At 29.1% G+C, this 27,370-nt stretch overlaps 1 protein-coding gene across 1 annotated transcript in view; it reads left to right on the top strand.

Moving 5' to 3' along the window:
* LOC147080008 (discoidin domain-containing receptor 2-like) overlaps positions 1–27,370 on the top strand; it is a 180,338-nt gene that overhangs the window by 139,324 nt on the left and 13,644 nt on the right. The window contains exons 6-10 of the mRNA XM_085946206.1: positions 6,709–6,916; positions 12,970–13,119; positions 18,584–18,695; positions 19,767–19,859; positions 23,855–23,999. Of these exons, the coding sequence (XP_085802332.1) occupies positions 6,709–6,916; positions 12,970–13,119; positions 18,584–18,695; positions 19,767–19,859; positions 23,855–23,999 (708 nt within the window). The remainder of the gene's footprint in view (positions 1–6,708; positions 6,917–12,969; positions 13,120–18,583; positions 18,696–19,766; positions 19,860–23,854; positions 24,000–27,370) is intronic.

Genomic DNA, 27,370 nt, shown 5'->3' with positions numbered 1-27,370 from the left:
TAATTGCGCAGTTTTAGATGTTTTATAGATAGCGGAGTACGGCTTGCTTTTCGCAAAGTTTAATTATTGAATTATAAAAACTAACGAACAACATCTGTAAATTGTCGTCTTATTTCAATGAAAACAAGTATGTATTACTGACAAAGCTTAGTGTGCACTATTTTTGGCGGATATTAACAGTCTACCTCCACTCTTCGCCACTGGGTACAGCTATAAAGAATATCATTAGGAGAGCTTTTTAATATTGTAATAAAGAAAACAAATTAGTAGTAATCATAAAAAATAGAGATAAAAACAGAAAAGCATAAAAAGGATATATTATATAGATAAGACAGGTATTATTATAAGAAAAGAAAAATGCAATAAAAATAAGCGATCGTGCAGATACAAATTTATTATTCGTGAATTTTGGAGCAACTTAATTTGAAAGAGGCATGAGAACAAAACAGATCCACTCGATCACTGCGAAGATTTAGGTTTCTGCAGAGTCGAGACACCGGAAAATAATTGTAACCTAGGTTGGTTTTATATGTATGAATGTATAAAATTGAGAAAATGTGAGGATGAATATTGACTCTTGGTACAATAAATTTACTGTTGTGGGGAATTTGAATGGTTATAAATTAATTTAAACTTAAAAAAAGGTCAGAAATAGTACGCCGTATTTCTAAATTATTGGATTTTAAAACGTTCCAATAGGGTAGAATAAATAATATGTAAGTTGACATTAAGGTGTTGCTGAGATAGAATTATTTAAAATAAAAACATTTTTGCACTCGTTCCAATCTTTGAAGAATACATCAATTTTATTATTCGTCAACTGAAACGTAGCTCTGCAAATAATCTAATTCAATAATTGTGTATTATTAGTATTGATGAATTCATGTGCCAATTTTTAACACTATTTTAATACGTTTCAAAAATATAATCGTTATTACAATAATTCATATCTTGTAAATGAGATTTGAATAAACATCTATTCATATTATCAATAATTTAGTATTACAATAGGAATGTAATATGTTTTTAGTTGATAATCATTTCGATTATAACATAATTATTTAGACTATGATATGAATAAACATTTTATCAATACTTGACTGTATAACATTATGCTACTTATAAGAAAGAAGTGAGATTATCTTTTTTATTCACTACAGTAATTATATTATTAAATCCATACTAGTGATCCTAACTATATAAATATTATTAATTATGACAGAATCACTAACTTTAATTGAAAATAGTGATAAATTTAATTTTCGCAAAATTTTAATTATGATGTACTCTTTAATTTCTACTTAATTATTTTTGCCCAAGACGAAATAATCCAACAACTATGTCTCTGATACTACTACCAATCACGTGAATTTAACATTCAAAACTTTTGTGTGGTCTGCAATAAAAACAGTTAGTATTATGCAATCATTTGGTGGTGAAACGTTGTGGCTTGACGTAAACTTATTCATTTAACTTTTGTCGTGAAATAATTTTGACCCTTGCTAGGTATATTTTGGATCGTTTTATTATTTAAACCTTCAGACGATTGGTATAATTTTGAACCCTTTTCGGCAATAGCTTTGGCGTAACAAATATTATTGATGGGGTCACCATTTCTGTGGTGTTCGGGTAAGTACGGAAGTAACGGGATGTAAAACGGAAAATATCAAATTTACAGGAGAGCCCTTTTTAAAAATTAGCAACTCTTCACTGATTACATCCAGTTGAAAATGCATAAAACTACTTACAGAAAATACACAATTTTTATATTTTTCTTATTCAGTAATTTTGAACCAATAAAACAAGTCAATTTATGGTCAACGTAATATTAGTTATATTTTACTTAAGTACATAGTACGTAAATAAAGTTTTGGCACGTAAATGATAATCAAATCTAATGATAGATAACGTTTTTCTTTGACAAATCAAGTCGTCGGTATAATAATTATTATTCCAATACATACCTACTGTAAAAGAGGCAAATTAAAAGAAATGTCGCAATCTATTTTAAAATCAACCTCCAATAATTTTATTGTTCAATGGAACTATGCATACTACTTCAACACTCGTATAAGCCTTTAATATTTTTTACTTTTTTCAACAATATCCGAACGTAAGAAATTTTTTATGGGCCTTTATAGAATGGAGGTTGTATTAACAGATTTTGTTTATTTTATTACTAGAAATGGATGGTAAAAAACAGTAGAATTCACACTTGAAATATTTTATATCAGTTTGCTTTGAAATATCATATTTCAATTATTTAAATAAACACATTTATATATAATTTTCATCATCAATAGTCATACTAAAATATCATGCTTTCATTTATTTATACAAATAATAAATAATTTATGTAGATTTTTTCAAAAAACCGCCTTCTAAACTATTTCAAATAATGTGAGTTAGAATATTTCTGCATTCAGCTGATAGTTTGTTCAAATTATTAGGCCCATAGTCTGGTGGTAAAACAACTTAGAAATGTCTCAGAACCGGGATTCGAACAACAGTAAAGTAACTAATTTGTGAAAACAAACGCGTAAACTGCTTATGTAAGATGAACGTTTTTTTCTAAAATGGTTCATTTCACTCACAATGACGATAATGAGTAGATTTGCATAAACAATATTTAAATTTTGTAGCGCTTTAAAAAACACAATATTATGTGAATACCGAAATAAAGCAAGTTGCATAAAATATCGTCATACAAAACACGTACAGATACGCCAGTCCAAGTGTTAGAAAGCACATATTGTTAGTCGTAAAGTTGCGTCATAGTCGATCACATTATTTAAGATGCAGAATTAAAATAAAATTCTAAAAATTATATTTTTCTGAATTCCGTTAAACCAATTAACTTTACCGTATTTCTAACAATTGCATTAAAACAAATTGCAACTGACAAGATGATTTTGTAAACAAAAATAATAATAATACTTTCAACAGATGGTATTTGGTGGAATTTTAATTTAAATTCTGATGGATTTAAGTTTTGTACTATTCCATTTGAGTCATTTTTTACCACCCGGGCATCGCCTTGTGGTATCATCGGCCACAATGCGCACGAACAAAAAACTTAAATTCATTAGATTTTTAAATAAAAATGTTAAGGAACCAGTCGCCTCACGTCTATAGCACTCATATATTTACAATTAACTATTTTTTTTTATTCAACGAATAATTCACAAGATTTGAGAATGTGACATTCTAATTATTCTAAATACTTCTGATTTTTTCTATTGGTTATAAGTTATAATATATTAACAGTCGAAGTGTTTTAAAAATTATGTTCATATTATATTTATGTTGTCTTTGCAAAATGGATTTTCATTGCATTATAGTTTTAGTTAAAACAGGAAAAATTGTAAGACACACTTGAAATATATTATATAGTTCAAAGTTTCCGTTAGGAATATGTATATTTACAACAAATTATAGTTAAAATATCGCAAGGTGTGATTCTTTTTATAGCTTTAATCTCTAAAAACAGTACTTTACAGTTTTAAATCTAAATTTGTTACATAGATATTACTCTGTATTACATAATGTAATATAGTATGTTGAAATTAATAAGTCTTAAACTGAAAGCTTTATAAATTTCATACAATAAATTGATCTTAAGTTGACATTCGCCTTTGACTAACTTTATCTGTCATATTGTAATTTCAGTTCCCATGTACGTAAAGAACATCTTTCATCAAAAATTTGTTGAAAACATACTAAAAAGTTGAAATTTTCAGAAAATTTACAAATATTATTAAATACGTTGACTTGTGTCAAATATTATTACGTTTTTTGATAACTTTAAAAGTGATATTCATTTATGATCTTGTCTGAATAATTCAATGAAATAATAACAAAGACACTTGTTTTGTTTTTCTTATTCTCGTTAATTCGTAAACTTAGTTATTTCAATAAGAGTAGTACATACTTGTTTAATGTATCACATTTTAATTTTTAATCCATCGCGTCTACACAATTCCTCGCGCAAAACTCATTATGTAAAGAATTATTCAAGACTTTGATATACAGCGAATTTCTATTAGGTAAATGTTGCAATACTGCAAATATTTTTCCAAACAATATTTGTCTGTAATAATTTCAATATAAAATATGGGTGACCATTTTCTTCATTTATTTTCAATGCATATATTTTAAATATTTTCAAACTTGTAATATTGATAAATTTAGTGCTTATATTATCGCATGTTGCACGAATTAAAGAAATCAAAGGCGAACACAGATGTAATATTATGTATTTTAATAAAATATTATTATAAATGTAACATAATATTATATACATGCGCTTTGTATTATGATAATTCAATTTGGGCAAAACTTAACATACGATAATATCACAGAACGGATTAATAAATAGAATTTCGATAGGCTATACCGAATACACTACATTTTGACGCAGGGTTTTGAATGTGTGAGTGTCCTCCAAAAATGAACCACATATTATAAGCGTGCAACAGCGTGTATTGAAACTTTCAAAGACACCAATATTGAATGAACGTTTGTGCATAAAATGCGACCAGTTGTCAAAACGAACGACAAACGCATTCTTAACACTGGTTTGAGTTTATCCCATATTATTCCACACTCGAAATCGATTACGTGATACTCTACAGCCGTTAAGTATTTCAGTTCCTATTATTTCTGAGTTTCTATTATTAATTTGCAAGTAAACTAACTAACACATCGAAGTGTAAAAATATACGTAATTTTTTTTTTTTTTACCATATTACTATATCTAAAAGATAATATTTCACAAGCATACGCGAACACTGGTGGCGCAGATTATTTTGTTGGTTTTTATGCGACACTTTTCCTTTTCCCTATCGTTAGAATTTCACATTTAAATTGAATGAAAACTGTACTTTATACCGTATTAAGTCGACACTGATTCGAACAGGTAAAAATATATAAGATAATGAACCTGAGATGTCGTCTTCATATATTTTTATTTAAATAGCATCTTCATACTGATTAAATAATGTATTCTTAGGTCTTACATAGACTTATCGAACATACATAACTTGAAAACTCCTCAGATAATAATATATGTAGGTACCCACTAGAAACCCACCACCTACGGTGGCCGCGCGGCATAAGCGTTGGACTATCACGCTGTGGGTCTCAGGTTTGAATCCTGGGTCTGGCAAGTACACATATTGTTTTTCAGTTTGTGTGTGAGTCAGGGTATGGACCTAATAGGTTGAGCAAGTGGCTGACATCCATTTCTCGTAAATAACAAAATCTGTTAATACAAACCTCTACTCTGTGGATGCCCATATGATCCTATTAGGATCGGACATGGTCAAAAAAAAAAAGTGGATATATATCTGAGGTATTTTCACGTTATGTATGTTCAATATTTGGAATGTTACATTCTGTCACATAATAACGATAGTCGATAATAACGCAATTTAATAAGCATTTCAAGTATGACCTACTTTAAATTATTGTAGTTAGACAAAAGGCTCGTAGCATAATTGGTTAATGCACAGATTGGCGTCACACCAATAGTTATTCGGGTTCAAATCCCATCGAGGTTCGTATTTTTTTTTCAAATGTGATTTTTTTTCTAGTGGGTATATCTGACGTGTTTTCAAGTTATGTATGTTCAATATATGGAATCTTAAATTCTCAAAATTTTGTGAATTATTCATTGAATATAAGAAATGGTTTATAAACTTATCGGTTGAATTGAATGTTTATATAAATATAATATTTACCTAATAAGTATATATTTATCTTATCCTATATTTTATCTTAGATAATATAATATAATAGATTTTTAGTTCGCATTTCTTAAAATTTTGTTTAAACTTATTTTTATCGATAATAATATTTTTTTCAAATCATTGGAATGTCTAAAAATAATCATTTAAGTTGAAAAAAATAAAAAAAATCATTTCACATTTCTGGTCCATCGTGTAGCTATTCTCTGCTCTATTTGTCACTCATATCATCGCCAGAATATCGTTTTTATCAATGCAGCATAACTTATTATTCGGAAAATATATTTTAGTATTTTTGAAGTTATACCTACTTCTTTTGGCGCGTTTGGTAGAGAGTGACATTGAGAGCTGCGCGCGCACACCGTTACGAAAGTGCGCGACAGTATGAAGTTAACTGCGAATCAGTTAGCTATATACAAACGCAAGTTTGATAGTAGAATTGTTTCGTTGCCTAGGCAACGGATTTATTATTGTCGGCCATTTGAAATTCCTCACGTAAACACACATTCAACACAAGAGTGACAGCTGTTACTTTAAAAATTAAAACAACGAGAGATACTAAAATAATTAAGTAATATAAGTTAAATTGTATAGAAATAAACCAACGGCGCTCCAATAAACGGCCCCTTTTCTTTAGTGTGTAATTTAACAACATAATTAAAAGCTAGTCGAAGAATCTAGGTTGTCACAAGTTTTGTTTTTGTTTTGTTACGCTAAATAAATATAACTTATAACCCGCGTAAAGTGCATAAACCGATTTTTTTATGATTATTTTTCTTCAAATCATTGGAATGCCTAAACATAATCCTTTAAATTGAAAATTCATTTTACCTTTCTAAACCATCGTATAGCTATTCTTTACTCTATTTGTCACTAATATCTTTGGCAAAATATTGTTTTTGGCAATGCAGCATAGCTTATTATTTAGAAGATATTTTTTATTATTTTTTTTTATTCTTAGGTTTTCCGGCATGTCAAAGCTTACTTCAGCATCGGTGGAGCCCAGTTCATCGGAGAGCCGGTTCAGTTCTCGTACGTGCCTGACACGGTACTGGAACATGCACGTGACGTTACAGTTAAGTTACACAACAGAGTGGGAAAATACATCAGACTGCACTTATACTTCGCAATGAGATGGATTATGATCAGCGAGATTAACTTTGATTCTGGTAAGTTATTTCAACATTTTTTATGGTACATCCAGACTCAGAATTAGATTGATTGGAATTAAAATTGAAACTATATATCTACATTTAGGTACATATATATGGGTTTTGTAAAAATCAATTGTACTGTAAAAAATTAGCCTAGAGATTATGCTCACGTTTATAATACGTGTGCTAGGTATAGAAAATTCTAGGCTCACGATGGCCGCGTGGCTTAATCGTCAGCCTATATCGTCGTGGGTCCCAAGTTCGAAACCTGGGTATGGCAAGTACACATATTATTGTTCAATTTGTGTAAAAGTCAGAGTATGGACCTAATAAGTTAAGCAAGTGGCTGACAGCCATTTGCTGTAAAAATTAAATCAATGTGGAGGCTCGTGTGATCTTATTAGGATCGGACATGGTCGGGATAAAAATATATTTGTCTGGTCTTGATTAATTTCATAGAACTTTACTAACACTACACATCCAGATTATAATATAAATTTTACGATTGTTTACAATGCCATTTTAGTGGGTACCTACTACAAAAGTACGCTGGCAAAATGAATTCTGTGAAAACTTTGCAAATATTTTGTTTAATGTTATGGTAGAGTATAATTGCTTCATAATATTTCACTCCGGCTCTACGATGAAAATGATGATATACCTATATTCTAAAAATATATTTTTTAGATATATTATGTATTTATTTATTTATTTATTACTACATATTATTATATTAATGCAAGTGAATATCATTTGATCTAATTTTATGGAAGGTAATCAGGCAGATAGGTGTATCAGTGTAGTAAAATATGCAAAAAAGTGCAAAGTTATAAAACGTATACAGTTGTTGAAAAGTATACGTAGAAACAAAGTATTATTTCAAATTGCTCTCATATAACATATTAAATCGTCACTTACGTCCTTTCGACTTAACAATTTCAATATTTTACGATTTTTTTTTCTCATTGTGAAATATGGTAAAATAGTAGGTAGATAGCTAAGAGAGATATTAAATGCGATTTTTTCTTCAAATAATACTTGTGCACTTACGCCTATTTTTCTATCCTCATTATCAAACACTATTTATTGCAGGCTATAAATATTAAATAGGTTCGAAATCCATCAAGCTAAAGTTTGATACGAGCTATTTGGTAAATGGTAGAACTTATAAGTCAGATTGACAGTCCTTAGATATTCCATTATGAAATATAATGAAAACAGATTACTATGTACTTACCTACTCTCTACCCCGATGGTTACGGATCCTGTTTTGGTGAAACCTCGTCGCTTTCATTGTTTCAAATTTCATCTCTTTCCCGGTCTTAATCAAATGCTATTAATTACATCGAAATTAAGAAAATATTATTTCGCAAGAGTGATTCAATTTTCTGCTTTCAATTTATTCGAGATGTCATTTTAAACTTCTGAGACTGGGGTTTTATTTTAATTGGAAGCTTTGAATGGAAAAAACAAGTCTTATCTTGGATATTTTATTATTAAAGATCCATTAAATTAAAAGTCATTGTAGTTATGCTACGATCTTGGATTACTTTGTCAAAAACATAACTTAAAATTATCTACATCAGCCGGTATCAATTCACTGCTAAATTCAAATGAAAAACTATTCAAAATTACAAATTTAAGACTTTAGCAACAATACATGAAAATGCTTAGAAAATAATAGATATTATTAAAATGAGATAATGAATTCTTCTATTTTTTTTTCTGGTACAATATCTCAAAGTGGACACCTCCTTCATCACATCTTCAACAATAAATCACTTAGTCATAAATCTATTATGTCGCTTAATTCACGCTCTTCTTGCACTAAGTTGTCCACTTAAAATGAAGCGTTTTGTTGGCGCCTTTTAAATAAGATAATATATACATACCAAAGCATGATCCTGGACATACCTTAAATGTTGTAGATTATCTACAACGTTTAAGGTATGTCCAGGATCATGCTTTGAAAATAGAACAAAAGCTCCAGTTTGACCTACGCTGAGCAAGTCCCCCCCCCCTTAAGCAATGTAAATTACTGTTAGTTTCTTGGTTTGCTTTCGTTCCTTGAGATTTGGCGGCTGGCTTAATTTACCGGCGATTTAATTAAACGGTTTAAGTCTGAATTTTTTTCTATGCAAAGTAATGAAGACAAATAAAGCGCAACTATATTTTAAAATTGTGATTTCACGATATCGCATACTATGTTAATTTTTTTATATTATGTTGAATCTTCCATGGAAGGGATAAAAATTGCCAATTTATGGTATAGAGCAGTGATGACTAGTGGCATGCGAGAAGATATATATTGAATGGCACGCGAATGTTTTATTTCGATAAAAAAACTACCTATAATATACCTAATTTAAAAAATATATTTTTTAACAAAAAAGTTTTTACGTTTTTTAAGTATATAATATTAAAAAAACAATGACGACATGACCATGCGTATTTTCTACAGTTTTTAATATTATTTTTACCAATAATATTAACCAATCGATGCGTTAACGGAAACGATGAAATTCATGTATAAATGACAGGTCGCATTGTATAAAAAATAGGAGACAAATAATTCTAAAAGAATAAACAATACGTTAAATAATGTAAAGATATAATATTGCAAGATCGGTCCTTAAGCTGGAATAATTTAATAATAGAACAATTAAAATATAAAAAAATATTGATTTAACTAATTTCATGAAATTTATCGGTTGTTATTCAAATAATAATAATAATATAATAAGAAGCTGTTCAGTGAGATTCAGTGATATATGATATGAAAAAATGCTACTCCGATTTTTTTGAAAAGATATGCCTTCGGTTAGAAACGGTTACATGTAAGTTGTACGTATGCAGTTCATCGTGGGACATTTATTCGTGCGCCGCAGTACGTGAAACATGAGTTCGTATAACATTTTATCAAATGACGAGTTGAACATTTCACCGTGGAATACATTTGTACGTATCTTACAAAATGCGGTGATAGTTTGCAAATAGTACTGTTTATTAGATTAACCCTAACCTAACCTAACCTGGTAAAGATATCTCATAATATTTGCCACAAGTTGTAGCATACGTACAAATATACTCCACGGTGAAATGTTCAACGAAGAACTCGTCATTTGATTAAATATTACACGTACTTACTCATGTTTCACGTACTGCGGCGCACGAATAAGTGTCCTGCGGTGAACTGTTTACATAAAAATTTCCGGATACGGTTAGGAACATGGTGAAAGATAGAATCTCAAGAACTCAATTTTAATTTTATAACCTTTTTATAGATTTCTTAAAAAATATTGGTCGGCACGTCAGACAATCAAAAAATAATATTTAGAAAATTTTGGCACGCGTAAGTAAAAAAGTTTTCCAACCCTGATATAGAGTATTCGGATCGAAATTTTCTTCTTATAATATGTATATCAAGTTTTATGTGCGTGTTAGAGATTCGCGGGCGATACCGGAGCCATATAATATATCCACCATCCATCAATCTATTAGTCGATTCTTTCACGGCAAGGGTAGACTATTTGTTCGCGAGGCCTTTGAAAAAGTTTGCGATATGTCTTGTTGGAGTAAAATATTGGAGTACATCGTCACTATCAGGTTTTTTTTGTTGCCTATTGAAAATCATATCGCGAATATTACACAAACGGTGATATCGGCTGGGTAGATAAATCTCTCTTTCTAAACCATTAGACGTTGAGGCCGTACAATGCAGATTTTTAAAACGGGTGAATCATAATAAATGTGCTTATCTCATGAAAAATGTCATTGCATTAATAATTAACGTCAGCAAAATAATAAATGACAGTCTCCTTTATAGGCGAATTTTAATTCTGACAGACTTCACTATGATTTGGGTGGTTCAAAATAATTATGGATCAAGTCCATCAAAATGGATCCAGAGATATTTGAACCTAAAGTTAAAACTCCATTTGTAAAATTTAGGAATATTTTCACTATATATACTTTCAATATTTTGATAGTACATGGATCAATTTAAAAAAAAATAAATGTAAAGAATATTCAGACTTTATTAACATTAGCAAATTAATGTTAGCAAATACCTTTTTATATTGCTGAAGGAACTGTCAAAATGGATATGAATCACATTCAATTTAATGTCGTATCAATACTAGTATTGCCATTTATGTGGAAAATTGTAGAGTTAGGATTGTGATATTAACACATAATATAGAAATCTGTTTTATCTAGCCACTGAAATAAAAAAACCAATTTTGTGAACCACCCATTTTGAAAAATGATTGCCGATTGAACGATTCTAATGAGTCGTGGGGGTTTTAATGCCCTTTAATATTACTACAATATGGAATTATTCACATGCCAAAAATATGTTAAATTCTTTTAAAGTTCATATTTCAAAGTAGTAGTAGGTAACACAGCATTTTTTTAAATGTCCAAAATTATCTAAACTAAGAAACAAAAACGGGTAAATGTTTAAAGGTATAATTTATAAAAAAAACTATTATAAATTATCATTTATCTTCATAGTAAGTTATACTTCTTTTGGGCGCGTTTGAGAAAACAGCGTGTATTGTTGGCGTGTGACGAAGTTGCGCGCGCAAATGCAACACATAATTATTTATTATTATGATTATATTTATTTCGGTCTCACGTATACATGCCCATGCGAATAGTGTCATTTATAGATGAAGAGGTGGTATTGTGGCCCCCCAGTTTGTTTTTTCTTCATACAATACGGGTTTTTATTCTAACTGCTCTAAATTTTTGCTTAAAATGAATATAAAATATTAAGTTTGTGTCTGCTAAAACGTGGAACGAAAAATAAAATAATTGAATTATATTAAACATGTATTTCTAAAAAACTAATTAATTTCAAAAAAATAGATAAGTAGGTATAAGGCACACTAAGATATTACGAAAGTTTCCACCGTTTTTTTCCACACGCCTCATAATATATTATAAATAGCTCACTATAAATACGAAATAAACGCCATCTCTATTATATTGTAAAACTTTTATATCAAAAATAATTATATTTTCGGGAATCAACCACACAAATTAACTATTAATTGGTTGGTAATTAACCTCACAGAATAATTAACTACAACTTTGTTTGAAAACTTTTAAAATTAACTAGGTTGTACCTTATTAAATTTTTAACAAATCGAGTAATATCATACCACTTATATCTATATTAAGCATTATTACAGGGTTGTACTCCCTGTACAGGGTTGACGAACCTTTTTAGGTACACGTGCCAAAATTTTCCAAATACTATTTTTGATTGTCTGACGTGCAGACCAGTTTTTCAAAAAGGTTTATAAATTACAATTGGGTTTTTGAGATTCTATCTTTCATCGTGTTTCAAGCTGAAGGCATATCTTTTATTCTTTGAATAAATTTTTCAAAGAGATCGTTTTTCTTTCTCTTCAAAATAAAACATTCACGTTCCATGAAAAATCATCTCGCGTGCCACTAGTTGAATGCGTGCACTAGGTTTGCCATCACTTTTGGAGTAGCTAGCTAAATATAGCATATGATAGGTAACATATTTCAATCGTTATTTTGTAAATTTTATTCTAAAGGCCATGAAAATGATTATAAATGCTTAAATTATAATATAAATAATTAAACTTGACATTAAAACATTCTAATATGATTTTATTTGCGCATCAATAATTAAAATAATATTATGTTAAGTATTTAATCCAATTATAATAATGTTTTTCTGATATGCTACTCGTAATTAAATGTATTTGATTTATTTTGAACAGTGGGTTTCTTAAAAGTTTATTTAATTATTATTATTCATTAAATATTTTTTGTCTTTTTTTTAATTGGTTTGTATAAATATCTGTATTATTATTTTATTATACTGTTAACTATTTGATAATGTTTCTCTGAAATGGATGAAACCAGTCCAGAATAATATTTAAAAAATTGAATTAGTACTATATTATTGTGTTTCATTTTAATTATTAACATAATAATATGAGTTCATCTATGTGTATATGTTCTTAGTAGTAGATTATTACCAAAATGGTGTTCGAGTGACATTATTTCTATGTTTTTGATGACAGTTCCTGCCATCGGGAATTTCACTGATGAGGAGTACACAGTAACGACCGCATCTCGAGGCAACACGGCGGTAAGCATAGGTGAAACTTTTCAGCGAGACGAAGTCAACACGACTACAGGAAAGACCCACCGTTTGAGCGGTGATAGTATTGGTACGTACATAACAAAACTATACTATGTACTTCACACATTTTGTATTGCAAAGACTAACTATTGTATTATTATATTTTTTTAATAAACATAATAATAATACGTCATAATAGGAACTATGAAGATATAATATAGCATTATTACTTAACTTAACTTACGATATTAACTATAGAAAAAAATGTCAATCCCGGGATCAAGATTTTGGCTCGAGATTGGATTCACTCGTTAGGTAATTATTGAGTCCTAGTATTTTTATTGTTTGTCAATCCATTACACGTGTATTAAAAAAACATTTTTGTGTTCGTATTCGAACCGTGTTTGAAAATCTGTACGTATGCAGTTCGCCGTATCACACTATACCGTGCAATGTTGTATCGGAAGTATATGGTCGTATATTAAAGACCGTCCAATCTCTTTGGGTCGTATAATACTGGGATAAAATTCATGTCTAAATAAAATACGGTTCTTGTTGGTTTACGGAAAGCCAGCGGCAAACAACTTTTAAAAAATAGCCGATATACTGGATTATTTTTTAGGTTAGGTTAACTTAGGTTTTAGCTTAGGTATTCATTCTTGAAATCATGACTTATGCCAAAATCACAGATGACCATATTCGATCATGTCTCAAGAAATTTCACGGCGAACTGTGCTACGATGAAATGTAATACGTAGGTACAATTTACATGTAACCTTGTACAATGTTTTGTATATTGTTTTCTTTCTGTCCTTAGTAACAAATGAACATACTATACCGAAGAACCAAGACGACGGAATTTCAGAGTCAATTGTGCAAGTAATCTGTATTGGCAGCCTGACAGCAGTAGTTTTGATCCTTTTCATAGCTATTGCTGTTGCCGTAATCAAAGGAAATAATAATATAGCATCATCTCAGCCACCTCCTGCATATCCTGAAACCGCGCCAATGGTGAGTTTTTTTTTAAAACCTTTACTCTTCATATTAGTATGTCAATCTGTCTGTTCATTCGTCCAGTTAAACTGAAAAGCTTTTGAACCAGTATTGATGAAACTGGTACGGTTTATAGTACTAATTAAAAGTACTAATTAGTAGACTATTATTATCAAAATTTGTTATATCTTAAAAGTTTTTTTTCTTCGAAATAACATACATGCAACAATGTCAAGTGATGCACGGGTTAAAAAGCGCTCGCCTAGAAAAAGAAACAATTAATAATATGCACCAGTATATTTTTTTATTGTTTACTTACTCTTTTTAAGTAAGTAATAATTAAGCCCGATAAATTGAACGTATAATTATGGATATTTTCCATCCATTTATATGGCGATAATTCATCAGTAATTTTCCTTGATGATTTTGAAAGAATATAGAAAGTTCATTATTCCCCTTGTTTTTTCGTTTATATAATAGTTTGTATAATAAAAAGTCAATGTAATATTCTTTGAAAATAATATATTAAATTTACTTACAAAGTTAGTAACTATCTCGAAAAATGTTCACCAAATTCAACAGATTTTTTAATAGTCTATTTTGTAATTTTAATCATAATTTTAATCATAATTTTAATTAAATAAAAAATAAATATATTATCAAAGTAATTTAACCGTGTGGAGTTGTCGAATTTTCGCTTTAAGCCATCTGCATTATTTGTATCAAATATAAAGCCGGCAACAAATTTATGAACTCAAAATTATTTTTATAAGCGTATTTATAAACTTTTTGAAAAGTAAATCGCGTTTAGAAAGCAGTTCATAATATCCCAAACTTAGACGGCTACGAAAACACGGCAAGTTGCTTTAATAAATTTGCAATTGAAAAATTGATACTCTTCTAGTTCATTCGAGGAGAAGGGCTTATCCCGCTGCAGATTATTCATTACTCCGTCACTTATTCAACTCACCCTTTCTTTTTCGTTTCTTACACAAGAGGCTTATTCCTCAATTATTTATAATCTCGTCATAAAAGCTTCAACCCTCTCATTTCTGTTATCCTTTTGTCTGATGCGCCTAAGTACCGCGATGTTGGACAAGACATATTCGAGATACTTAGACAAATTTATTTAAATATTTTCTTCATGTTCTTTGTCTGGGGATTTTCATTATTTTTTAATTCCGTAGATGAGCCGCGTTTTTGTGCAAATATTATTCAAAATAAAGCACCCCCTTTATTGCAAATCTACCCCTCCCATCAGTATAATAAATATGATGAACTCCTATCAATCTATATTCTATTGAAATACTAACATTCTTTATTACCAACCATACAAAAGCTTTCCATTTTCTTTTTTGGGGAATCATTTACTATGTAAACATTAATTATTAAGTTACTAGATGCAAATCCAACATAGTCAAAAATTGATAATTGTTTATATGTGTGTTCAATGATCAATTCTTAATTTCGTACTTTGAAAGAAAAGATAATTAAAAATATTTACGTATAAAATGTATCAATGACCACAGATAGTAAACTATGAAAGTTGTTCTGTCACTTTAAGAATTGTAATAAAGTTGACATTTTTATATTTGCTGACAATAACTTCATATTATACTATCATACCGATCTCTAAATTTCCAACAGTTTTTTTGGGCAATTTACCATGTACCGGAAGACTTAAATTCGGTAAAAAAGTGATAGTATGGTGATGGCATTGATATTTATAATGGCCTCATCAATGTTTTACATATAACATAATATAACTAATTTATATTAATTTTCACTTCAGAAATTGTAAAGTCAGCAAAGATTCGTGGCCCCTTTTGATTTTTATTGCAATTGTTTAAAGTTTTTTTTTTATAAATAATCAAGTTATTATTTTATTCACCGTATGTGAAATATTTTTTCAAAAATTTACAATATTATATTAATAAATTATAATTTTTCATAACTATATCGAATTGTTAAGCCGAAATAAGTAGTATAATATTATTGATTAACACGACTTGTTTATAGCATTAGATTATTTTAAATATCATCTTCAGTAGGTATGGAAAATTTTTTTTGTTTTTGACTATTTTTTGATAGTACAGTAATAGTTATTCTAAAATAAATAAATTTTGTCATATCTTTTTTTTGTAAAATTAAAAAAATATTGTCACTTACACTCTTTTACCTTAGCAAATGATATTATATGTGTGATATCTTCTTTCTGATTTAGAACCAGGCTCTGTAAACCTTCCAATAATTAATTTTCTATTTTTCTATTGATACAGGTTGCTAGAAACTTATCGAGATATTTAGAAAATACTCCTACTCTCAATGACCATGACACTGCTGTACGATATGACCGCCGTGTCCCTGTCGAGCCCGATCCACCAATACGAGATCGAGGTTAGATTATTAAAATACTTTAAATTGGCAGTGACATAATAAGCAATACAAATATTCAAGATAACCTAGAAAATATCTCGACAAAATTATTCTGAATACAAGTCCCACACTACAATAATTACTAATTATCCTTCACTCAAGATACATTACCTTATGAATAGTTATATTGATGAACCTGATATCCAAGTGACACAAATGTAGCCAATTATTTAGTTTTTATGTATCTAAATTATTAAAATACTGGAGTAGGTAACTAAAATGTTGATATCAGTACTTAAAGTAATTAAACTAACTGTTTTTGTTGAATGTATGAACATAATATTGGGCAACGATTATTGTATGCAAATTTAGAACACTGCATAGCGATAAGTAAGATTAGGATTCTAGTCACATATTATAAAATGACAAACTGAATAATTCCGAATATATAACTATTAACAAATAATAAATCTACTGATATTTTGGTCATAAAAAGAAGAAACTTTATTTTATCAAATAAATTGATATTTTACTTGCAGTAAAAGTCATATTAGGGAGAGTTTATTAAAATTATTTATGCGGTTATAACAATACATATAATACAATAGTCTATTAATATTTGTTTATGAATATCTCAATATATTAACATTTTAATTGACTGCAATTTTTGAATTAACTAATATTTGAAAGATTCATAATAGAAAGAAATCTAGAAAAAGAAAAATTGGACAAAATGGAAATTAAACTTACGTTTTACACTTTTCGTCAGAGTGCATTGTCCTCTAAGCTATCGATCCGTCTATAATTCATGTCAATTATTTATTATATATTTACTTTTAAACTGAGGTAATTCAAATTCCATCAATCAGCTTTTTTTTTGTTTCCGACGTTTTTTAAAATTGTGTTTTTACTATAATTATAAATCTAATATTTAAAAAACCGTACGTTTATTCAGTATTGAATAAAAAAATCTCATTATAGATATTTTTATTAAGTTACCTACATAAAGTTTACCTTCATATATTTATTATACACAGTTATTCATTGCTATAGGTAACTGTGTATTTACGTATTGTATATTCTTTATGCGTATCCGTTTGGTTATCTTCACTCCACCCTGTTCATTTACTATATTTTCAATTGATTATTTTATTATAATACACTGCAGTATTTCTAAGATATGTTAGTTGAAAGAAAATTAATAGTTAGTGTCCAAACTTCAGTTAAATGGATTGGTAATTGCTATCTGCTTCCCACGAGGGACCGGGTTTTTAGTAATTCTGCGGTAGGTAGGTATCATATGGCAGGTGAGAGAATCTCTATTGATAATTTCTGCACACTCGTATAAATTATTTATCTCTAGGATCTTGTTGAATTATATTTATAAAATACAATTATTATTAATTGTCATTGTATGTTATAAATCAAAAAATATATTGAGGCGATATACATACTGTATAGTATTTCCTGGTTATTTTGAATATTTGCATTAGAATTGTGATTTTATTTCAATTTATAATAATTTTTGATTTTTAGTATTCACATTAATGTCGTTTTATTGTCATATAATTGAATTATTTTAGCGAATCCATTCCTGTCACGTACAAACTACGGAATACGACTGGGAAGGTTAGAATCAAATCATATTTCACCGCCGCCATACGAGTCTGCTTTGAGCCGAATGCCTCTCCTCAGCAAAGCTCCAACATGCGCACCGCCTGTGCCACCACCACCCGAAGATTATTATGCATCTATTGAACTGGACCTTTCAGCATCACCACCACCAGCAGTTCCCCCAATAACAGCGCAGACTATTAAGACACTTCAAAATAACATAAGAAATGTCTGCAACGTGTCATCTTTAAGTTCTACATCTGGAGTAGGAGATTCCACGCCAAATGATGAAGATGAGTTTGAAGAAGCAGGAATAGTATCATTTCCGTGGAAAAATCTTAAAGTCATAGAGACATTCGAAGAAGGAACTTTTGGTCCAATCAATTTGTGCGCAGTAATTGGAATTACGCCATGTGATAAATGTCCTACTGGGAATGTGGTTGCCGTCCATTCGCTTAGACCTGGGTCTACTCCTACGGCTAGAGCTTTATTTGACCAGCATGTCAAGACACTTATCCGGCTTAAAGACCCAAACATCGGTGATGTCTTTGGCGTATATCGCGAAAAAGAACCATTCAATATTGTTCTGGAATACCTGCCATTCGGAGACTTGTATCAATTATTGCAGATTAAAGTTGCTGAGTCAGCAAACACTACACCTCTTGCAAAACAAACATTAAGGTCAGAATTATAAGTTTCAGTAACCATTAGGTACTTAGCGTATATAATTAACATTAACTTTAAATATTCGATAGACTTAAATAAAATAGGGTAAAAAAACTTAAAATCAATATGTAATAATATATTGTAAAATATATCATACATACCAACAGATTACTTTTGATTTTTGATAACAAAATCATTTAAGATGAATGCTCAGTTCACTAAAGGAATTTAGCAATAGAATAATAAATCTGCAATTAAATACATCTTTCTAGGCGATTTGCGTGAATCCATTGAATATAGATTTAACGTACATGTATATCCAAGTTGTTTTAAAAATATATTTTTTCGATATAAAGAATATTACATTTTTCAAAATCTTTCCAATTATTCGTTGAATAAAAGATTTCTAGCAGATAATTTCTGAGGTGTTTTCAAATATTATGTATGTTTTTTTTATTTATGTCAAATATGAATTTGTTGCCGCTAGATGCCCCCAGTAGACTGAGCTTTCATCCTTATCGTAAAAATAAACTTTGGAAACACAACTAGTTTTTTAAAAATGACGTCTTGCCCATTTCAATATGTATATTGTGTTTTAACACGAGTTTATTTTAAATATTTATTACTCTTGTACATTGAATATTACGCATTCTGTAATGGATATAATTTAAATAATCTAATTTTATCGATAAATTTGTTTGGTTTTATACGTCAAACATTTTGATTAATATTAAAAAGCTAATCGTAAACACATTTCCATTTTATTGATATTTACTTGTGAACTCTGAATCAAATTAATTTGGAACGGATAACAAATTGGTTAATATTATAAATCTGATATATATTAAAGTTGATGCAGTGTGTAAATGAATGCCTTTTTGATAATAATATGTATTTAATAATACGGTTAACAGAATTGGATACGTTTGGTAAATTTTGGCCATTTTACTATTGGAATTTGATCGTTTATTAATGCCTCTCATTGCCAACGAGGGCGCCACATGTTACATCCATCGGACGTTTGGAATAATTAAATTGTTCGTAGGTACTCGTCTGTTTTGTCACAAAACTTTGTCATTATTACAGTTATGGATGTCTCATTTATATGGGAATGCAGATTTCGTCAGGCATGAAGTACTTGGAGTCTCAGAACTTCGTCCATAAGGATCTTGCGACTAGGTCAGTATTGCTGCGCTCGGCAAGTTAAAAGCATTCTGTGAACATGGCTAATTTTCTTAAGCAATAATCAATTCTCGTTCATTTGTTTACTCTTATCGAACCTGGCCCATTGACCACTCGGACAGATTAACTAATAAATTTAAAAAAATATATATAGGTATATCTAACGCATTTTTTGTTATTTGAGCCGTCACCAAGCTTAGTCTATTCTTTTTTCTCAACACTTCACATTCGTTCATAAGACAATAATATATATTATAATATTAGACTGTACTGTTGGGTGTATGAATTTATAATCTACATTTCATAATCGTTACGTTATTGAAAAAAAAAATAATCACTGTGATGTTACAAAACTATAATATTAATTGTCTATAGTCTTTTTTGTATTAAAACAAACTTAAAACGTTTAAAAATATAGATTATAGTGTCTTTTTCAAAAGCTCATAGTCTAAAGCCATGGAATAAATTACACCAGTGAGCTTTTCATTTTACTCACTATCCAATAATAAAATTTTAAAGTGAGAAAATCTATGGCTAAGTTATTTATGGTCTCAATTACTTGCGATTTTCATTTTTTTTACAAAGCCTTTCACGAATTATAATACTTACTCCACGTTCACAATAGGCAAGAATCTCGCTTATTAATGGCGGCTGGCTACAAGTATTTAAGTACATATTACTAGACAAATTAAGTCTAGCTAGACTGTAGCTAGGCGATGCTTAGTACCTTTGAATTGAGTGCACATTTACTCGGTGTACAACTACCACAGTAGTTTCTTACTGGCCATGTAATGATAAGGATAAAATAGACATGTTCCCATGAAGTGCATTTAACTTTATATACGTTTGCCATTATAGCGATAATAACTATACAATATATTATTATATTTAAGTATAAAAAAAGAATATTATTTATCATTGTAACTACACATATTTTAAATGTATATTTTTCTAAAATTAAGATATATTTCTTTACGTTAAAGCCAGAGTATCTTTAATTTCAACTAAAACCAGATATTTATAAAATAATAGAATTAATTAAGTACCTACATTACGGGCATGACAACTTAAATCGTGTTTTCCCGAAAATGTTTATTTTACATAAGATAATCTGGTTCTAATGTACAGATTTAATATAATATAAGTTTAATGAATCAAAAATAGAATTATCCATAATTCAATATGTGGAACTATTGATTAAAAACATTGCGTATACAAAATACTCTAAGTCAGCGGTGCCGAACCCGTAGCTACACGTTGCTCGCGTACCGTTTTAATGTGCCTCGCTGCTCGCATATTCAGATTATGTATTAAGCGCGCAGTGAAAGCCAAATTGCTACTCACTGTGGCAACACTTCATCGGCAATCACCACTGGCGAAAAGGCGAGAGTAATAGTAAAATAGTCTATGGGCGAGACAAAGCGCGTTCTGGTACAAATTTCAGTTTGACAATTATGTTTATCATATAGTTACCCTAATAATTATGTCTGAATATGAGCCATATAAAAAGAAAAAAACGGACATACACTTACAATTTTTAAGAATATTGGGAAGAGAAATATTTATTTATTTTAAGAACAAATGTATTTCTTTGATTTGCAGTTCTACAGTTGCAATTGGAAAAAAGTGCAACGTAGAACGACATTTTACAGCGGTTCATAAAAAAATATGGTACTGAATATCCAATTAACAGCAGTTTTTAGTGTAATATTATAGTGTTTTCTTTTACCTATTGTGCTGATTTAAAAAAAATGTTATCGTCCTATGTGTGGCTCGCCTAAAATTTTAAAATTTTTAATTTTCCCGGGATAGACTAAAGATTGGGCACCACTAAGTAATCAATTATAATTACAAAAGAATATTAAAATTTCCTATGAAACATTAAAAATATAAATACAGTAAATATAATATAATACTGAAATATAATTACAAAACTTTTTTCATTATCAACACTAAATGTTAAATTTAATAATGGAGAGTTCTATTTTTGATTCCATACAATACATATTTTAAAGGTACGTGTTCAATGTCAAATCAAAAATTATGGCGTTCTTGCGTAAAACCATTTTATTGATTACTTACCTATGTAATTTACGGCAAAATTTTTAAACTTGACAATATTAAATAAAATTATATTACTTGTTTTATGTGTTTATTACTGTGACGTTTATAAGTTTCATATGATTAATATAATGAACTGTACTCTCAGCAATATAATATATTCGCATTTTGCACTAGCGGCGATTTTTTAGCTATTATATATTAATATATTTTATGCTGATTCATAATATTTAAAAAAAATATATAATACTTATTGCATTTATAGCTTATGAATGTTTTAGAGTACATAAATCATGTTGTTTAATTTATGAAATCGCATTTATATGTCTGCTACTAACTGGTGAAAAGTCACTAATTCCATCGAATAATTATTGCTGCAGGAGTACTAATAGTTTATTACAAGCGAAAACAATTAATCGATTAAATTAAAGGTCGAAATTGATATTAAAGGTAAAAATTATGTAAACAATCTTTTAGAAATCATATTTTTTATCAGGTTTAATAGTTATATATAAGCATAATGAGATCACTGTACAGTAGTGGATTGAATGCTCACCTTTATAGTCTTATCCTTACAGGCTTAAATGGACTTGGTAAATTTGACATAATACTGTTTTTTAATATGTAGAAAAATGCAGAAATGCATACCAATTTAATTACATTAAATACTTTTTGGGCCATATTTACGATATAGAGCAAATCTAAAGGCTCATTTACACGAGTCACTGCGGATGATCCTCCGCAGGGAATTGGATTCAAGAATTCACTTTTTGTTTACACGTCGTCGCTATAGGATTAGTTTGTCGAATATCCATTTTTGTCGAAATCGACCTTTTAATGCAGAATATTTTTTTGTATCTAAATGGACCAGAACCATCCTTTTCTTTAAAAAACTTTGTAATGGTAATCAATACATCATTCATATGCTGTAAAAACAACAATTTAAATATCTTCATGTATTTAAATATTGGATTATGAAATTTGTTTTTCGTCTCCTGCACATTTGGTCTATTCGACAAACCAATCGTACATCGACGACGTGTCACCAAATGTGAAATACTTGATTCATTCTTAAATGGCGTCAAGTGAAATAGCGAACAAAGAAATCACAGAAACAGCACCAAGAACCACAAAACAACACTTTGTTTATTACAATCAGTATGTATTTTCAAAACATATAATGTGGACTGCAGGAACATCTATTGAACTGATTTATTTTCAATTATTCAAAGTGACAGTTTTTCATACCTATGTAAATATTATGACAGTACTCGGGGTGCAGTGCCCATGCGTGGCGTGTGCGCATGCGCGGACTCATCCGCAGTGATCAAAAAATGATCCAAAGTAGAACAAGTTCAACTTCGTTCACTTTTGATTCCGGATAATCACTTTCGATGATTTGATGGTTAATGTGCGTTTACACGGATGGGTCACTGCGGATGATTCCTCCGCGATGATCGTCAATAGTTTTATTTATTATTTATTATTTGCTTGCGATTTAAAGTTTAACATTTAATTGAATTCATGGTTATTTACTTTTCACTTTTTATGTCTTTACATTGCTTATTATAAAAACAATTACTTTTTTAATATTATTTTGATCAGCGAATGTAATTTATTTTATTTATACATAACATTTTACCAATAAGATCAATATATTTATTGGTACAATGGTGTCAAATTCTTATAGCAGTTCAGGCGACTCATTTAAGTGTTGGTGTTGTTACTTTAAAATTATACTAACACCGTTTCAAAGTGATTTCACTATGGCCGCAATGCAAAAAGAACATCTATATATATAAAACTCGCGTACATAAAAAAATATACTGTTTTGTGACAATATTTTTGCAATCACGAGCTTGTGTTAAATGTATTATTTATTATCATTCATTTATTTGTTATACATTGGATGTTATTTATTAATTCACCAGGAACTGCATGGTCGGACACTCTTATTTAGTAAAAGTTTGTGATCTTGGATTCGGCAAATGCATTTATCAGAGCGACTATTGCACCCTCTCTGACAAGGAGGTCCCGCTGCCCATTCGTTGGATGTCCTGGGAGTATGCAGTATTGGTGAGTCAAAATTGTAATATTATGATATTGATTTTTTTTTTTTAAATGTTTATTCATGTTCAAGCCGATATTTTAGTAATTTTATGTTTCCGGTTTAAGTTTAAATCGTAGATAGAAATAATTTGCGTTAACTACAACATAATATTATATTATTTTATTTATTTAATACATTTATGCTTTTCAGGTTTTCTAATATTTTCCATCATAACATGAATATTATAATTCTTCATAACTTCTGACTTAGCTAGTTAATTTATTGTGTAGAAATTGAAATGTAGAATCATATTCAATAGATATCTAAAAAACAGTGAAAATCTATTTGTAGCACTGAGGTGACGATCTGATAATATCAATGAACTTTAAATTTAAGCTCATTCTTTTAAAAAAAATATTTAAAATTCAAATTTATTTTTTATATATATTTTTACAAATTATAAATTTAAGACGTTCACAACATGACATTTAAAAAAGCCAAAAAATAGTGTTAAAACAGTATTAATGGTAAATAAATACAACAAAATTAATTATAAAGCTATTAGGAATGACAAACACTTAACTTATACACGTTGTAATTCCACAAGTATTATAAACGTCTAAAATCAGTTTCATCTGAATATTTTCAATTCAGTCGGCATTGAAAGAACTCTGCCGTTGTTCCATCAAAAATTCACAGTAGAACAAAACATCATAACTATCTCTCTCAATGTTCAATCTGTCAAATTTTAAGCAAGAAATAATTTATTAGTGACATTATTTGAATATATCTGAGAAAAATCTATATTATAATTTTGACAAAGTAGACATTAATAGAATCGATACGATTCAAAATTCTTTTAAAATTAATACCGCCAAATAATTCTTATTAAGAGGGGACGTGCACCGCGTAGGTCAAAATGGAGATTTTATGCTATTTTCAAAGCATGATCCTGGACATTCCTTAAATGTTGTAGATAATCTATTTGATGACTGCATAACGTATTTTATTACATAAAATAGTATTTTTTTAAACCTCTCGCTCTAATGTTTTAAAATATAGTCATATTTCGGTACATCCATGTGCAGTGGTGTTAATATTTGTTAGATTTATTAATTTTTAAACGCATTAGGAAAATTAGATGGATCTAGACACACATTGATGAGACACAAGAATCCACGATATAAACCTGACCCGTTACCACCCGACCATCGTAGGTGGCTCTTTTAAGCATTGATTCATAGCACAGTGGTATTCTTACTGATGAAGAACCATTCCGCGTATTTGAAATGTAGACGCATGAAGTCATTATTAAATATGTACCTACCTGACTATTTTGAAAATATTCACTTATTAAAGAAATAAGTATAATAATATATTCCACCGTATAACAACAATTATTAATTAAATAATATATGTTTATTTCAATTAAAACTGAAAACTTTACACCAACACTCAATCTACATAATGTAATAATAATCACCTTGTATACATTTATTATTATTGTGATTTATTTCAATTAGTAAACTTTTGCTACTCTAATATTTTTATAATATTTTTAAATAATAGAACCTCTATTTTACGTGTCCAGAATTCATGTTTTCCCGCTATTTGCGCATAATTTCTGCAGCTTGTTTTATTTTGGTACATTTCATTCCCAGTTTAACGTTTTTATTTCCCGTTTTTGACATCTGAAATACATTTTTTTCACATTCAATTAAGTGTGTATATACATAAATGCACGGAAATCATTGGACTTTTAAGTTGCTCATAAACACGCTTATCGTGTAAGTGCTGACGCATTATGTCCACTCCTTTTTTATAGACACGGCTGCAGTGTACAAGGCTAGGTATATACAACGCAATCGGCGGGGCAATCTTCTACTTTTGCTACATTGCATAAGTGGGCAAAGGGTATTTTTTCTTATTTTCCGGTTTGGCTTAAATATTTCAGTCCCGTTTTTCGTTATTTGTATACTTATATCTATTCAAATAATTTCATAAATATTTCATACCCTTCAAAATTTATTTATAACATTAAAAGTTTTTTTTTATACTAACTTATAAATAAGCCAAAAATATGTACCAAAAGAAAATATTTTTTTATATAAAAATATATTAAGTATTTATTTTTGCATTTTTTTAAATCTATTCAAAAACGTAACATCGGGGTTACACTGTATGTGGTCAATATCAAGCAATAGTGAGATAGGTAGGTACCTATATAAATTTAATGGAGGCTTATTAGAATTCTTAATGCCCATAAAAACCTATTGTCTGGGTTATATTACCTACAGCTACACAATCACCTGATATTTTTTTCAATGTCAAAAAATTGTATTGTGTATCAGTACTAAAACTGAATAAATTATTAATTTATTGATTAAATTTGCCGAACGCAAACCCGAAAACCATTTAAAATCTAAATTTAGACGCGCGCAAAGACCTTGGGCCTTCTACGCAATCATGTTTATTGGTTGTTCAATGAAAACATCGAAAATGCAGCCAGTTCACAAAAAATCGTATTTTTTATATAAAAATAATACTCAGTACTTAACACTCGAATTCGTTTTTATGATTTAAATAATTTCTATGAATAATATTTTTAATAATTGAATCACAAAAATCAACATGAAATCATTTTGGAAGAAAAAGTTTACTATTGAACATGAAAAAGCTCTACTGTATAATCAGCTTTTCAGACTTTGGTACAACTTTATACTTATATAGGCAAGACAAAAGGGTCAATGAATACATATTGATACATAATACGTACCATCTGCACTAATTGTATGAATAATTTTCTATGATTCGGAATTGTGATTTTAATACGTGTAAACATCGAATATCTCTTATAAACAAACATCGAATACATTCGCTTCAGTCAATGCGTTCTGCTTATACAATGTATTAAAGTAGGTAATAATTTATTATTGTTACAGTAAAGTTGTTCAAATCATAAATAAGATATTTCTCTAAAATCATACACAATTAATTGAATAGTTACAAATTAAAGGGACCCAAGTGAATGTGTATCAAATTGAGAAATCGATTTAAAAGCCGTTATATATTATTATTTATAGCTATGTTCAATTTTTTTTATACAGAAATAAGTTCTTGGACTATTATATCCAGCTAATGTTAGGAATAAAATGGTTGCAACATGTCATATATTATACTTAACACACTTTAATGGTTTATTATATTGTCACGCATAAATAGATGTGGTGACCTCGTAACTTATTTTTTACTTGTATGTCACGTTTAATCTTCACCGCATCAATTATTGAGACATAATTAATTATTAATGATTATATAAAGAATACTTTTATACTATAAATAAGCGAAATGTATATAGAGTTGCTAATTCAAAAAAGTTTATGATTGATTTTTAGTG

Source organism: Rhyacophila brunnea, unplaced genomic scaffold (genome assembly GCF_057557595.1).
Source record: "Rhyacophila brunnea isolate RB1 unplaced genomic scaffold, BYU_Rbru_1.0 scaffold_1, whole genome shotgun sequence".
NCBI classification, from domain to species: Eukaryota; Metazoa; Arthropoda; class Insecta; order Trichoptera; family Rhyacophilidae; genus Rhyacophila; species Rhyacophila brunnea.
The sequence above is the reverse complement of the archived record's forward strand: the minus strand, read 5'-3'. Positions and strand labels throughout refer to the sequence as shown.